Raw genomic sequence first — 16,837 nt, forward strand, 5'->3', positions numbered from 1 at the left:
GACGGATTTGCAATTTGCAGTGTTGGTGCCTCCATTCCTGTCCTCATGAGCCAGCTCCCTGGGTGAACCATATCTGCAGAATGCAGTGTGTTTTTTCAGTCTGAGCATGCTAAGAGTTTCCATTACCTCACTGAGCACCATGATAAAGCTCATCCTGAACACTATACCAGATATTCTGTATGGGTTATTCCTTGGCAAGTAGTATTTTCTTTTTAAAACCAAACAAAAATCTGTGTGCTGAAGTTGCAGTATTGGGATTCTGAATTCCAGCTGAATTATCTGGGTTTTTAGCTGTACATATAAACTGGAAAAACTTTTTAGGTTATGAAAACCTAAAAAGCTTTTTCAATATTTTCTAAGTAAAGTGTTTCATTTATTTTTCTTTTTAAAACAACAATCTGAGATTAAATTTAATCTAACTTTATTTTAACAATTAACACTTTAATTTGGAGTGGTCCAAATTGTCAACAGGGTGATATTTTTCACCTTAGGGACTGAAAACATTTATTTTTAGCATAAATCTAACTCTGTTTTCCTTGTAAAGAGTTCATCAGGTTTTAAGATTAAACAGGTTTTAAGATATGGAGAGAACGTTTGAAGTGCAACCCAGCACATTGCTGCTGCCATAACTGGATTTTTAGAATGTCTCTTCCAACCTGATACTGTTAAATGGGGTAGCTGCACAAGTCTGAGGTGAAATGCCACTCTCATTTCTTGTCCTGAGATGTCCTCTGATAAATTGCATTCAGTCAACTAAGAAAATTGCATCTGACCACAGCTGCAGGGGCCAAGACGCAAGTGAGGGGAGGTTCTGGCACATTTCTTCAACTGCCAGTAACATGAGACAGCAGCAAAGAGTTTAAGCTGGGAGGATGACAAGAAAACGGTGGCAAAGGCTAAGTAGAATTTTTTCTCAAAAGCAGCTGTAAACCTGTGAATATGCAATTGAAAGTATTACTGTCCACTTAAAAAGCATCATAGGAAGATCACACCCATATATAGATATGCATTATCTGTTATTGTCCTACTGACCTGTAGGTTGTTGGTAGCTTGAAAGTGCTTAATGACAAGGTCGGGAAGCAATTGATAAGCAGGTTGCTACCCTCTTTTTTATTCCCATAGGGCATGTGCAGGAGGCAAAACAGAAAATTAGCTGTGAATTCTGATTACAATATTTAAAAAATGTTACTGGAAATATTACTTAATTTAAAAACAGGAAAATAAGTGGTTGTAGAACCAATTCTGAAGACTAAGAAAATACTTCAAAACATGCATCACATCAGTGAAATGAATTCAGAAATGAATTTCCATTTGTGTGGTGGCAACTAAACATGTTTTTTAAATAAGTCAGCTCATCTGGGTTTGCACCAGGCTAAACAGTGAGGAGAGAGAAAATTACTACTTCAAATTAGAAGATTACTTTTGGCTGCCCCAATGATTGTCACCTTGCAGAATATAGAGAATATAGTCTACCTGAGACACTTTTCAAGCTTGCCATTGTGTTGACATGCTCTCAGGCTGCTGAGATGAGAGTGACATACCCAGCAGGCAGGTGGTTGTGGTAGGGGTTAATACTTCAAGTAACAAGACTCAGTATTTGGCAGCAGTATTTCTGTTGAAGAGCCAGGACTAGTCTTTCCCAGGCCTGAAGGAATCACAAGATTTTTGATTTGCTAGCCTTTCTCATGGTATCTCTCTTTGACCAAAGGTTTTTCTTCTTTACCCTTCTAGAGATGGAGGCTATGAAACTTCTCCTTCTCTTGGAAAATACTGTGGTACAGACCTGCCTCCCATTATAATCTCTCATGGTAACAAGCTGTGGATAAAGTTTGTAAGTGACGTATTTGGCACAAGACAGGGATTTTCAGCAGAGTGGGATGGTACCTCAGCAGGTAAAATGACTGCATCAAGTATAGAACTATTTTACACATCTTATTTTTGATCTTTTGTTTGTATTTAATTTCTCACCTTTTTCCTCACAATTTTTCTGCTTCCAATCTTCTAAAGTCTGTCTGCTAATTATATAGTGACATGTATGCATGCTGTTAAGATCAAGGATATTTCTTGATCCTTGGGCTTTCTTTTTTTACCACAGAGAAGAGCATACCATTCCCTAGATATACAGTAGCTTAAATTTCCTCTTATGTCTAGGAAAGCAGTAATTAAGAATTTAATGAAGAGGTTTCTAATTTCTAATTCTTCTCTATCAGAAGCACCCTTCAAATTAGATAATTAATACTTTTATTTGCTGTGGGCTCTCTTCTGCTTACAACATTTATGGCTGAATCAGATTTTTGGGGCATTATTGAAGATGTTCAGGGCATGTGAAGGTCAGTAGTGAGAATTGCACACACCAGGTTTAATTCTCTGTTCTTCTCGTTATTAAATGTTGGTTTGCTTTCTCTGCCGTTTTCAGGTTGTGGTGGGACTTTCATAACAGCTTCTGGTGTCCTCATGTCTCCCAACTACCCTATGCCATATTACCACAATTCAGAGTGCTACTGGCTGCTCAAAGGAAGCCGAGGAAGTCCATTTGAAATCCAGTTTGAGCAGTTCCATCTGGAATATCACCAGAAGTGCAGCTTCGATTACCTAGCGGTGGGTGCCCTGTGACACTTGGCTCCACAGGAGGCAGATGAGTATGCTGGGTACAAGGGCCAAGAAAAACACAGGGCCTTGGTTTGCAAATATTCCTAAGTGAACAGACTCAGGATAGGAAAGCTCCATGTTGATGTGCTACGTTCATCTCATGGAGCCACGAGAGGCAAGGCAGCAGTGTCTGTGTAGCTGCTGGTAAAGAAAAGCATTTATGTATAGATAGAAAGAATCTCATAGATAGAAACAAGAATCTGTCTGTATCTTATACATTTTCCGTGTTTTGAACAGTATGCTTTCTTAGTAAGTTACATGGAACAAAGCACAACGGTGTCAATAACCATATTGTTAATCCCAACTCTCATATTTGAATTGTTGCAAAAATCATTTGAATATATCTAATGAAATTGAAATGGAGTCCTGTGTTCCCCTCTTGGTGACTAAGCCCCTAAAAACCCACTAGTGTTCAGTTACTGGCTTCCTGTTTTTGCTTGTTTCTGAAATGCCTGCCAGGCTTCCTCTGAGCAGAAATGGAATTTAACCTCTTGTATACCTAGTAACATTTCCCTAAGCAGACATTTATCAGGGGGAAGTTAATCGGATTTGTAATGTCATCAGCTTTATTATATTTTCATTTTTCTTTTTTTGTTTTTGGGTTTTTTTAGATATATGATGGCAACAGCAGCAATGCTAGACAGCTAGGTAAATTTTGTGGGAATCAGATACCACAAACAGTCCATTCCAGTGGAGACAGTGTGTACGTAAAACTAAGGACAGACAACAGTCTGCAAGGTGGAGGTTTCTTAGCCAAATACAAACAGGGTAAGTAAAGGAAGATTGGATGTTTCTACAGTTCATGTTGTCTGTGAAACTGCTTGCAGCCCATTATCTTATATATTTATCAGCACGGTAAAATGTATAGAGCATACCAACAACCCAGATTTTCTATTCTGGTACAGTTACAGAACACAAAGAGTTAAAACTTATCTGCCCATCTACCCGTGATGGAGATTGTCTCCTCCTCAGGGGAAAGCTAATAAGGGGGCTCTATTTCTATTACCTGCACCAGTGGCACTTACCACTCTAGATTTACTCAGAATAACAAGTGCTGGAAGTCCATAACAGGGTGGATTTGACTGTTCTTGCTCTCCTGCTCCATCAGGCTCCTGAATTTTTAAAAGAGAAGGCAGATACAGCAAGATTCTCTGATCTTAGAGCTGCTTTTGAGGCAGGATGACAAAGGATAATTGAGTTTCTGTCGGCCAAATTGCATCATTATGGGTGCTTGGGATAATTTAGCCCATCAGGAACATTTTAAAAAGATTCATTTTATTCTATCTTGTGGTAAGGGTAATACTTTTCTTGCAAACATTTTTTTTGTAAAATAGTACTACCCCAGAAATATCAAAATAATAGCATTTGGAGAAAAATACAAGAAGACATATGACAAAGTAATTTTATTCCCAGTCATAATCTGAATATAGTCCTGATGTTTACTTTTCTCTTTATACACTTTTAATTTTTTTACAGTTAAATGCACATTGGAAGATATGTAATTTCATCACATATAAAATGATTTGCAAGTATCTTTGTGTCCTCTAAATACGACATGCCCAAGTGACAAAGATTGTTGTAGGTTTATAGACATGAAGTTGTCCTAGGTTTAGACAATAGTAAATGGATTATGAAAAAACAGAGCTATTCATCCACACGTAACACACGCAGTAATTAGAAGAGGGAGGGAGCCTTGGCTCCCTCATTCCTTACAGATATCATTACACATTCATCTACCATGTACTTTTCAGACTGCAATGTCAAGAGGATATATTAGAAAAGGTTCCCCCTGCCTTTCATTAATTAAACAGAAAGAGCACTTTCAAAGCACTCAGATGTAGAACCTGAGCTATCAGATAATGTGATTTACATTCATATTTAATTCCTGAAGATGCATCAGAGAAAGCTTTTAATGACTTGCCCAAAAGCTAAAATTATGTAGGCAGTATGTTGTAAAATAAGGATGCTTAGATATCAGATACATTTACATGTACATGAAAGAAATTTAATGATTAGTTGGAAAACGTTGCAAAGGAAAACATGGTATCAAGTTACCATTCAGAGGCACCTTTGTGCCTGATATGTTTCTAATAAAATTCTGATGGTGGGGTGTAGCAGATTTTACCCATCTTGCATTCTTCAAAACCCATTTTGTGCTCTTCATCCTGCCCTTTCAAAAAGTCATATGCTTCAGTGTAGCTTTGCAGGCAAGCTCCACTCCACCTGACCCTGACCTTCAGCTGTATCCCACGTATTCTGAAATACTGAAAACACAAACCTTTAAATCGTTTGAATAGAATAAAAAAAATGTGCAGGAGGTAGGTGTATTATCCGTAGTGACAGACAATAGAACAGCTATGCAAGTGAATCTCAGCTATTTCTGCTGTTCAAACACTGCAGATTTGCTGCACAAACCAAAGAGCCTCGTCTGCTCCCTGCCCCCTGCCCTCTTCCCTGTGCATTAATTACACTGCTTTACTCCCAATACACATTGTATGCTCTCTCCAGACAAGGGATTTCCCACATTGATATTTTTTGTCTTTAGGGAAAGGTGGATACAGGAAAATGAGAATCGCTGACCTAATGCCATAACTGTAATTTTGTTCTTTACCCAGTTTAGTCTATTTTAATTTTCTCTGCAGTTCAAGGAAAGCTCTTATATTCCAGGTGAGTGTCCAGTTCTTACGCTAGGATGCTGATGAATGTCTCACAAGGAAAATCACGGCTCTTTTTAAAGAAATTTCATTATCACATTCTCTTCCTGGGGCTAGAAAGCCCAATACTAATAGAGTGCTTTCCATTGGTTGTTTTAGTCAGGGATCATATTTTTTTTCCTAGTTAGCCAAAATAAACCACTTTTATCTATGGGTTAATATTTCTTGAGCACCTCCCCAAATTGTTTCAAATGACAGAGTACATTTCTACAATTAGTTTTTTAAAAAAGGCATTTCATGCATACTAATATACTTAGACTTAAAGAAGACTGCCAAAAATACATATGTACTATATATACTGATGAGTCTGCATGTGTCAGAAAAGGAGGTCATAATAATGATGAAAGATTCAAGTTTGAATAGTTGGAATTTTGTTTGAAAAATATAAAATATGTTCTTCAATAGGTCACCATTCTCTTTCTGCATAGCTTCTCTAATCTGAATAAAAATATTTCTCACCCTGTAATGCTTATCAGTAACTTAAATCAGTAATTTTTGAGATATTGGATTAATAACACTGTACAAAAAAAAAAATCTATTATCACTTTTTTTTCAGTTTGCCGTGATGTGCTGACTGTTAATCGTAGCCATGGCATATTGGAAAGTTTAAATTATCCAAATAATTACCCATTAAATGAGCACTGTGGCTGGACTATCCAAACCACCAAGGGGAACACTCTCAACTATAGCTTCACGGCCTTTGATTTAGAAGGTGGATCTGACTGTGATCGTGACTTCTTGAAGGTATGTGCCCAGATTCTAGAAACAAGAAAAATCAAGTCTTTAACCATAAAGAAAAATAATAAGATTGCAGAAGAACAAGGGGAAATTTGTCTTATCTAAATGTTACCGTTAAAGCTCAAGTGTTAAATCCAAACTAATTAGCCCTGTCTCCTCAGTGATCAGCAGGGAGTGAAGCACTGCTACCTTAAGGCAGGTGTGTGCCTCGGAGAGGATGAATCACTCTCAGGTGTCTGGTTTGGTACAGTCTAATTTCCCCCTTAGATTATATGCACTGGCTTTTATGGGCAGAGCGAGATGTTATGATTCCAGCTTCATGCAAAGGAGGGGAAATCCTGAGATTAGTAAATGGATTGCAAAAAGGCAATGAGCCCGATTATTTTCCTCTTGTTTTTATCTGAGAATGAGTGAGGAATGTTCAAAAACTTTGATAAATATCTACATTTTCAAAGGGAGGCTTGCTGTGTCTCCTGTTTATACTTCACATATCACTGTATCTCTAAAGGGACAAAAACAAAATTAATGCACCCACAAACAAAATGTGAATTTTTTACACAAATGAAACCATAGAGTCAATCTAAAGCCAAGTACCCTTTATTTTAATTTTCTCAAAAAAATATTTCAAGGGAAAAAAAAGTTGCCTCAAAAATTTCTAGGAAAACTGAAAAGTTATTTTCTCTCAATTTTGTACTTACTACTGTAGGATGTAGAGGGTAGTTATGTGGATTAAAATCTCCTGCCTACAATTTTGGTGTTCTGCTGGACTAATTCATCGTCCAGATCTCACCCTTGTACAGGATGCCAGCATGTAGCCCTGTGCTCTACTTACATTTTTGCACAAGAGCAACTGACATTTCGAGAAACCTTAGAGAAGACTACTTACAGACAGGGAGAGGACTATGGAATAGTACCTGTATTTCTGGGGATATTTACACCTGAGTATTGCAGAAGGTTCAGCAACAGACTGGTTGATGACCTAATCTCTTCCTTTTAGATGTCCTCCCTCACTCCCTCTGCCTCATTACTGCAGCAGCTTTCACAGCTCAGCATTGGTAATAAATGGGCAAAAGTGATCTTCTTCCAGCTTTCTTCTCTCTTTGGCCAGGAATGGAAAAAAAGAATAGTCATGTGAAGAAAGCAAACAAGGGAGCACTATATTGAGAACTAACAATTGAGTTCTGGTTTGTTTTTGTGAGGAGGCTGAAAAAGAAACATTGGAGCCAAGTGGAGAGGCCAGTGCTAGTCTCAAGATGCCTAAGGCCTTGACCCATGGAAGGCAGGAGCCCTGCACACAGTAGCAAGCCTGTGAGGAGCAAGAAACTTGCCAGAAGACACTATTCTAGACATAAGTCAAGGGGGGAGGAATAGTGCCAGGGGCAAGGACCTGATCCAAAGCACTTAAAAGAACAGAAATAAAACATGCTGGAGAGAGTGAGGAGACAGGAGCACTCTTTGCTTAACAGCTTTTCAGTGCTTTCAATACAAGAAAATACGGACTGAAAGAGGTATAAAAAAGAAAAAGGCGAAAATAAAGTCATGGAAGTGTGCTAAGGAGGCTTTTATTTGCAATTCATGTAACGGTACTTACAAATCTTTCTCCAAATGCCATTAAGAAATACCACTTGGAAAAGATGTTCTCATTGGGTTGTTGCATGCTGCACAAATATGTGCCATAGTGTAAAAAGAGAGTGAGGCTGAACCAGCCAGGGAATTGAATAGTGTTTGCTCCCACCCTGCATCTTGCGAAAGGGGAACATGTTGGCAAGGCTGGGAATGTGCTATGGTGTAGGGGAAAGGGGGAATCATCTGGAACAAGTGTACAGTTCACTTTCTAAGCAGACTGTAGATATTTGGGACTTTTCTCTTTGAAATCCATATGCGGTCTGACACTGTTGTAAATTGGAAAAAAAAGGATAATTAAAATAAACCTCATATCTATTCAGCTAAAATAAGTTATTTCTCTGCCACATATCAGTTTTGAGATTCCTGTATTGCAGCGAGGTCTAAGAGGGGAAAGATCTGATGCATTCGATGAATATAATAGAGACATAAACCTGTTCACTGTAGTCTAAGTAGGTGATGCAGGGACCATATGGCAGAGTCCCTCCCCATTGTCCTGAAGGAAATGGGAAGCTGTGCTCAGACATTTTCCATGTAGCTACACACATGAACCAGAGTAGCCACTGGTGCTGATCAAGTGCTTTTTTCTCCGGGAGCTTTTTAGTGTCCCTTCCCCCATCTTGTTTTGAGTTTGTGGCAGCAGCTCTCCCATCTCAAGCCCTTACAGCAGACAGCAACACTCTCTTTGTCTTCTTAGCTCTGTGGCAGCTCTGACAGTAGCAGCATGCTGCTCCGTGGCAGCTAGCAGATGGCAGGCTTGGTGACAATATTTCCTCCTACTTGCTGGGAGGCTGGGGACAGGAAGGACAGGAGTTAGCTGTTAGGCTGAATTAGGTGATGATCACAGTTGTAGTGGCAGAAGGAATAAGGAAAAGTCATATATGATGCAAAAGGACAAGACTAAATGTTGCAGAGGTGTTATGACAGAGACATAGCCTGTCTTAGCAAACTACAGTCAAGAAATGGCAGTTGCAAAAAAACCCCAAAAGCAGTAAAGATGTTTTCAAAAGTTACTGTGAGAAACAGATTTATGGACATGTGGACAGATTTTTATAGTCTCAAACTAGAGCTATATTTTAAAAATCTTTCTGAATTCTGAAGGGGAAAATCATGGTGCTTGGTGGGATGGGGACAGCTAGACTGAGCAAGCTGTTTGCCTGAGTACTGCTGGACACAACGGTTTAGGTCCCAGTCTCCTTACTGGAAAAGGGCCTGTTCTTCCACTCTGACCCAAACCCACATAAAAAGAGCATTTTGCCTGATGACTAATTCAGTCAGATACACACAGTTAATTACCTATTTGCTCTCTGGCTTAGTCCATATATGAGTCAGAAGTTATATGTGTAATGTCAAAACCAAAAATTTCTACACACGGGTATTCCTAGTGATTTTTGGTTACCAAAGATATTATCATGCCATAGAGCAAATAACTGTTTCACTTTAAGGGGAGGAAAAATACAGTCAGATGTCCAGTGAGTACAAGTAAGTACAGTACAGTTCTTGCAGACTGAAATTCAGTCACATCTGTACAATGAGAAGTCATCTGTGTATTGTGTTACCTATTTCCTTTTCTGCTTTGATCATGGGATGCTTCTTGTCAGCTAGGCCACCATTCCACCAGCTGGCAGGTGTTACTCATGGTTAGCAGCATTCTCTCTCTGCAGGGAACATTGGGTGACTCCAGCTTGGTCTGGTCTGGGCAGGACCTGCATCTCCAACACTTTAGCATATACCACTATTTATACCTGTGTCAAGTAGGAAGGAAAAAGCTTTGTTCTTCTGATTTTGTGGCAATTCTTGCCTCTGTGTGTAGGTGCCAGAAACCGAGAAGCAGCAATGTGGGAAGGAAGAAAAACTGCAGTTTTTTATTATGTCAGTCTCTAGCATGAATCTCATATGAGCACTTTCCCAGCAAATGAGCACTGTGCAGTGTTTCATGTCCTGTCAGAGGATGTTGGCTCATTGCTAGTAATGCTCATAGGATGTGTGACATTTTGGAAGGAGTTTTGCAGTGAAGTTGCAAGAGTATGAGATTAATTGCTTCTGCTAAAGATGTACAGAAATGACAATTATAAGATACAAGGCATATCAAATAGCAACTCTTTACTGGTGATGCTACACTAACTGGAATTAGATTGGATGGTCTTTAACTTATATTGCTTGCTGTGCCTTGGCTAAATAACCTGACATTAGTCTTTCTAGAGGAGTCATGGGGCTGTAAGTAGTGAGATATTGCAGGCAATGACATAGAAATGTCATTCTTTCCTCTGCATTCATCAGATTATTAGCCGAACAAGAACATATTTAACTCCTCATCCTTAATGACGAAATGCCTTCTCATTTGGTATGGCATAACATAATCTCTGGGGAGGCAAAGTAGGGAGAATGTAATGGTTTTTTGCCCTGAAGATCAGAGTCCTGTTGTAGAACTGACATACACTCCTTCCTTATACAAAAAAATATTATTTGAAAACCACTGATCATTCTGTCTTTCAGTGACAATATCCCTCGATGTTCTTCTGCTCAGAAAGTACTACTGTCCCTTCATGACCAGTCTGTTTAGCATCTACTTTTATTAATTGCAGGGATGTCATGGTTTAGGAATTATATTCTCCAGTTTAGTACTCCCACTAAAGCTATGCACTGTTCCCCTTTCCCCCTCCAATTGGAGGCACAAAAGGCAAAGATCAAGGGTTGAGATAAGAAAATTAACAGTATCAGCAAAAATACTATTGACAAAGAGTATAAGAAAATAAATTATTCATACAGGCGAAAAAGACCCCAAACTGTAATAGACAATACCTGACAGCTCCCTCTGCCAGGTTTTCTAAGCCAGAAGGAGCCCCTTCTTCCTGGCCCTGTCTCCTGGCAATAAAGTGAGCGGTACAGAGCAACCCCTATGTCCTGGCCATGCCCCCTCCCACCTACTGCAAAAAGTTAACCCTGTGCTGCTCAGAACCAGGACAAGGTCAGACCTTGCCCAGCCTTTTGCAAGATGCCAGCAGCCTGATAAGCAGATAGCAAAATCTGTCAGGCAGCAAGACAAGTTTCAGAGTTCTCTGTCCAAGTTTCACCCATTCAGTCTGTGCATCTACTGTCAGTGTTGAAATTATCATTGGGTTAATGCAAAATAACATCTTACGAGGGCAAACAACTGCCTGATAACAAAAAAAGCCTTTCTTCTGCTGCAGGCCAGGACAGACTTCCACTTTGGGCCAGAGCATTGCCTTGCTAGCTTACTTTCAGTGTGCTTAAGTAGCCCAGACTGTTCCAGCAACTAGGCTCAAAATGGTTAAAATACCATTGCATGATTTTATGAGGAATATTATCAAATGAATACAGTAATTAATATGGCATCTGCTCCTGAGAACTGTTTCATTTCCTTCTGTTGGTAGCAGGATATGTCTTTTCCCCCCTTTTTTAAACCACAGTAGCATTCCAGGGATGTGCCATAATATCCTTTTTCTCCATCTGGGAATACTGCATTAGATAATTGTTGCTCACACTCATCTGGTCATCCTCTTTTTTTATTAGCTTAACATAAAAATATCTTACCCTGTTTCTAGTTTTACTCCCTCTTGTGATTAGTAAATATGCTTAAATTATATTAGGAGGTTTCCATTATTACATTTTATTTATGAGTGTGTCTTTCTAAAGTGCTGCAGGAATACTTCAAGCACAGGGAATGGCTTTTCTTATGGCCGTGCATTGATTTACAGAATGTCACTGGTAGTACATCTCCCTGGAGAAGCAGATGATGTATGAAATATACCCACCCAGGTCCTGCACCCAGACATCAAATCCCAGCCTGCTGGCCAGGCTGTAGTGCTATCCATTAACATATTATCATGCCAGCTGGCAGCACAACAGCACATCCCTGAATTCCTTCAGGCAGTTATGGGCCTCCACAAGAAATCCTTCAGTGTAAGACTGTAAGGATAAAAGTGACAATTCTCCTTAGGTTTCTGTGTCAGGCTTCAGCATTGGTGCACAACGAAATCTTAGCCCATGTACTGATTTTCAGTGAGAGATCTGGATATTTAAAAGGAGAGTGTCAGGCCAAAAAGCTGTCCACCCTAAACAAGACCAGCTCAGGGCTCCAATTTTTTGTTTTTCTAATAGCCTGCATTGTCAGAATCCAAGCACACTTTGGCTTTGCTTTTTGAAAGATCATGTAGAACCAAATTACAAATGCACACAAAATCCCTGACCCCTCACAACAGCTAAATTTGTAGTGATGGCAGGGTTGCCTGGTGCCTACAGAAACCTCAGATGACAGGAAGCACAAGTGAAGCCAGCACAGACTCCTCTTTTGGACTCACAAAATGAGTCAGACCCTCATGGATTTGACGTTTTCCACACCCTGCCAGCTCAAAGCAATGTGACTTCACTTGTTCCTTCAGAAAAAAAGCATGACACAAAGACATGACTGTGAAATACCACCACATGATGGTAGTGTGCATGCCCCTTGTTGGAGAAAGAATATTTGGAACTCTTCTAGTTGCAGTTGGGTTCTTGCTTCCTCTGTTCTTCCTCTCTCTTCTCTTCTCGCTGCAGAGGAACCGCCTCAATTTCTGCTTTGAGGACAGCAGTCACTCTACCAAAATAGCAACTGCCTCATCACCAGGAACATGATCCCACTGCCACAAAGGCGTGGATCCCCAGGCAGTGCCTTGGTCAGCAAAAGCTGCAGAAACACTTTAGGGACCCATCTGGATTCTGTCCAGCACAGGATGCAGACTGGGAGGAGGTGCCTTCCCGACAGAGCTTTGGAGATTTAGAATGGCATGCTGAACAAACAAAGTTTTGAGTGCAGATCTTGGGATGTACTGACGAGGTGGATGTCTCCCAGGCATTTCTTTCTTCAGCAGCAGTTATTTCCTACTCCTGTATCTAAAACAATTTTAAAATTTAAACCAAAGATACACCCTGCATTTCTTGCATTCTTAAAATCCATTCATTACTAACAAAAAATATTGGTTTCATATAATTTGAATAAATAAACCTTCCCTAGAAAGGCAGGGATGAGCAGATATGACTGTAGTTAAAAATCTTTGTTTTCTTTGAGAAGGAAGTAAGTGCTAATGCAAGAGGTGAAAAACTATTTTTAAAAAAATCACTCCAATGTAATGTGGACTTCAACATTGCTCACAATTTTCAAAGGGCTCCGATTGTTTCAGGCTCAGGTTACAAGACAAAACATAGACTCAGTAAGTCTTACGATTAAAAAACTAGACATGTATTTATTTCCGTATGTTAGATAAATCCCAGCAAGATTAACTGGTATGCCTACATGTCTAAGTTATGCCTGATGTCAAATTCCATTGTACTGTGGAATAAAGTGGTTCATTAGTGGAAGTATGTCATTGTGTGGAGACAAGAAAGGTGGCTATGGTGGTCAGAGCAAGGACTTTTATCATAGTCATCTAGGACAAAAATATATTTAAATAATCATATTAAAATATTGATTAGAATGAGTTCTTAAGGAGGGCCTTTTTCTGGTGGCAATTGCAAACTCTTATCATCATCCAAGCACAAACATAACCTTGTTTTGTTCTCCTGTTCGTGCAGAAGTGTCAAGGCTCCATGCAGTCAGTCACTCAAAGTCTTAAGCTGCCTTTGTTTCTGTGAAACGATGTCATTGCAGTGCTCAGCTGGCACATGGGGCCACATCCTGGAGCTTTAATTTGTTTGGGTTTTCCTCTGGCTGACAGACCTGCAGATTCTTAATAGAGGTTGCACTCTATTCTTTCTGGAAGGAAATGTGTTGCTTGGAAATTAATTATTTTTGTTTGTCTTAATTCTTGTTTTAACAATTAATGGTGATCTCTCTTTAGAGTGCATTCTGTTACTTGGATGAAGATTATATTGTCTGTTTTTTTTCTTCTTTTTGTTTTCTGGTAGTATATTTGTGGCAATGCCATCAAAATTTCCTTTCCAAAATTTCTTTTCCTTTCAGGAAGAGCTATTCAGAAACCTGTAATCACTGCCTCTTGTGTTTAGATCCAAACAATCCCATATCAGCTTTCCCATTTCTAAGAGGAAAGGGATACTTGCATGTGTCAGACTGTCCTAGAGGCTCTGACCATGGGTGGGACACTCTTGTCTCTGTTGGTCTGATCCAAGGCAACACCTCTTTTACTGAGTTCTGCAAATACAGCCCGGGGCTGTTGCTGCTGGTCCCTGTATAAAGGTTTTCTGACAGCATATAGTTTGTTTCAAGACTCAGTTGGAGACAATTATTAATATAATTGCTCATTATTATGATGAATTAATGACATCTGATGACAGTATTATTTAAAGTACAATTAAAGAGAACTGTCAGTATTCATAGGCTATATTTTCCACTCATATAAAACTGAAAGTTTGTTTTTGAAGACTATCACCTCTTGATCAAGACTGTGTGTTATGACTAACTAGAGTATATAGGAAGTTTTTCCCAGAGCTGATGAGGCATGGGCTTTTCTTCTGCAATGTTTTTCCTAATGAAAAAAAACAAAAAACCATGCCTTTTCATAGAAATAACATTCTCCAGGAGAAAATTGATATTTTGCCCTAACAATCCATCCAATTCCCCCACCCCTCTGCTTCCCCCCCCCCCCCCCCCCCCCGATTTTCTGCCAGGAAAACTGAACAGATGGAGTCACTACCAGTCTGAAAGGCTCACTTTTGCAAGACAGAATAAGCTTGACAAGGCACTCGGCTAGAAAATTGTCCCTACCTCGAGTACTCGAGTATGTCCAAATGGAACACATTCCAAGTTTATTTCCCCCATTTTTTATAGATCTTTGTTTCTTCCAAGTAGAGGAAACCTCATTTTCCAGTCAGCTCGGTCCTTGAACCCCTGCTCTAGTTCTGGTAATGAGCTTTTCTGTGACACAGGTCATGCCCTTTTGCTTTGCTCCTCCAAAGAGAAGTGAACAGCTGTGGCCTCCAGGGCATCATTGTTGGTGTTAGTGACATATTTCCAGGCTGGAGAGTCAGAAAAGCCAAATGCAATACTGGTGACCATGGTGTCCCCCCAGGAGAGCTACCCAAGCCAAACCCTTCATGTTGCTTTTGCTAGTCCTGCTTTCCCAACCCTCTTCTAATATACAGCAGATGTTTTTTAGCTGCCACTTCCCTATGGGGCAGTCACACAGCTGGATTCATCCCTTAGAGAGCTGGTACCTCCCCTTTTTATCTTCGTGTCAACCTATACACTTGCTCCTAGGGACACTGGTAATTGAGTTATTGAGCTGTGCCTAATAATTCATTCAAAAATAGCACATCCCCACCTGGACCCAGTGCCAGAGTGCAGGCTGATAAAATGGAGCTTTCTGCTTGCTGCTGGGCAATTGCTTTGGCTAAAACGGAGAGGCTAAGGTTCTGAACGTGTGTTGCAGGCGTTTGCATGTTTTGCTGGTTGAATTGTCTGCCAAAATCATTATGAAGCACTTGGATTTTCTGGTGGAGGCTAAAAGGTCTGAACAAATAAATATATTACAAAACCAGTATATACACAGAAGGGGAACAAGCACTTTCTTCCCAATGGGGAGCTGGAAGGGAGTCGAATCACCAGTTCCTGGAGTCAGTATGGTACAGGAGTGACGAACACACCACCCCAAAATCCAATTGTCTTGCACAATCATAAGGAGTATCTTTTCTCATATAGACTGCAGAAGGACCTTCCCTCGATTTGCAGCACTTTAAGATAATACAGCTGACAAAGCAGGACCTGACACAAGAAATATTATCTCAGAGATCAGGAGAGAAATTACAGCTCATGAGAACTGTGTTCGGCTTCAGTTTCACTTGCCTGTGTTTGTATGAGAGCAAAAGGTGGTTTGAGAAGTTCAAAATGCCCTGTGAAAACACACAGCTGTTCCCTTCATTTAGAAATGAAAGACAGCTCAAAAAACCCAGCTGTAATTCTAGCGGTCGTGGTTGTGCCTCTCTCAATGAGTTACAGCTGGCCAGGCACTCAAATTCCCTGCGAAATGCTGCTCTGAACTCAAACCCACGGGGCAGCACGGCATGAAGGGATTGCCATAGTAACCATGCTTTGTGTCTAGAAAACTGATGGACTGTTTTCAGTGGAAATGACAGAAGTGGCATTCTCTGTCTTAGATAAAAATAATGCTCTCTTGATGAATCACATTGCAGGAGACGCGTGAAGCTTTTTTGTTTTGTTTTGTTTTGTTTTGATTTGGAAGTTTCTGGGTATGATTTAGTCCATAGTTCTGTAGAATGTGTTTTCATTTGTAATCACTAGAGCTAGCAGTACATTCTGAATATGTATCTTGACATAGTTTTAGCTACTATTCAGAGTGATCTCCACATTGATTCATTCTTCACCATTCATATTTTTCTGGTGTAAGATTTCATGGCTTGAAGCCACAGAAATACGAGTAGTATACAGCACAAATTTGTCAAAGGAAGTACTATTAAAAAATTTAATTGGATCTGACTTGATTGCATTTTGATGAATTTATGCCTTGAAAGAATGCATAAAGCTCTCACCCTGGCTTGGAAGGAGGTCATAATTGTAATTCTGGGCATGGGACAGCTCATCTGTCTATCAGGTGGCCCTTCAAATATTACATGTGGAAAGAATACAGATTGATATTCAACATATTGCCATCTAATCTTTAGGACAATTTCATATTTATTTTCAAACACATCTGATCACTACCAGCAATGTGTCTGCAAGTAGAAACTTTAAATCTTTTCTGATTTCACTAAGAGAAACCATACCAAATACAGTGATAATTCTCAATTTGCAATACACTTAGCTTGCTCTGAGCTTTTCATCGTATTCGACTGATGGTCACCAGTAGTGAAACAGTCCATGGAATATTACCATAGAATTATTCCTGCAATTTGCCCCTAACTTCTGGCAGAACTAGCTTCAATTTATTTATTTTTTTTTTTTTTAGTTTAAAAAATTACTTATTCTCATATGTGAGTCTGCCAGAAAATATGCACAAAAATTAGTAGCTAGCATGGTCAATCAATATTTGCTGAAATGTCCTATTTCCATAGTATGAATTATACAGTAGTGAGCATAGCAGAATTCTTAGTAGAATCAAAGATATTTGGAAAAGAGATCTGAATGGAGAGCAAAGATAAAT

General features: G+C 39.6%; 1 protein-coding gene and 2 long non-coding RNA genes across 3 annotated transcripts in view; 1 reads left to right on the forward strand and 2 right to left on the reverse strand.

Moving 5' to 3' along the window:
- The window catches only part of LOC148225101 (uncharacterized), a 35,709-nt gene extending 23,516 nt beyond the window's left edge, over positions 1–12,193 (reverse strand). Inside the window, exon 1 of the long non-coding RNA XR_015802182.1 lies at positions 10,527–12,193. This is a non-coding gene — a long non-coding RNA (uncharacterized LOC148225101). The remainder of the gene's footprint in view (positions 1–10,526) is intronic.
- Positions 1–16,837, forward strand: part of CUBN (cubilin) — a 132,724-nt gene that overhangs the window by 27,873 nt on the left and 88,014 nt on the right. Inside the window, exons 16-19 of the mRNA XM_014875659.2 lie at positions 1,732–1,892; positions 2,417–2,598; positions 3,261–3,417; positions 5,920–6,107. Of these exons, the coding sequence (XP_014731145.2) occupies positions 1,732–1,892; positions 2,417–2,598; positions 3,261–3,417; positions 5,920–6,107 (688 nt within the window). The remainder of the gene's footprint in view (positions 1–1,731; positions 1,893–2,416; positions 2,599–3,260; positions 3,418–5,919; positions 6,108–16,837) is intronic.
- LOC148225102 (uncharacterized) lies at positions 7,648–10,509 on the reverse strand. Its single transcript, XR_015802186.1, has 2 exons — positions 9,284–10,509; positions 7,648–8,515 (listed from the first exon to the last, which is right to left on the reverse strand). It is a non-coding gene; the product is annotated as an uncharacterized LOC148225102 (long non-coding RNA).

Source organism: Sturnus vulgaris, chromosome 1 (genome assembly GCF_052056855.1).
Source record: "Sturnus vulgaris isolate bStuVul1 chromosome 1, bStuVul1.hap1, whole genome shotgun sequence".
Taxonomy (NCBI): Eukaryota; Metazoa; Chordata; class Aves; order Passeriformes; family Sturnidae; genus Sturnus; species Sturnus vulgaris.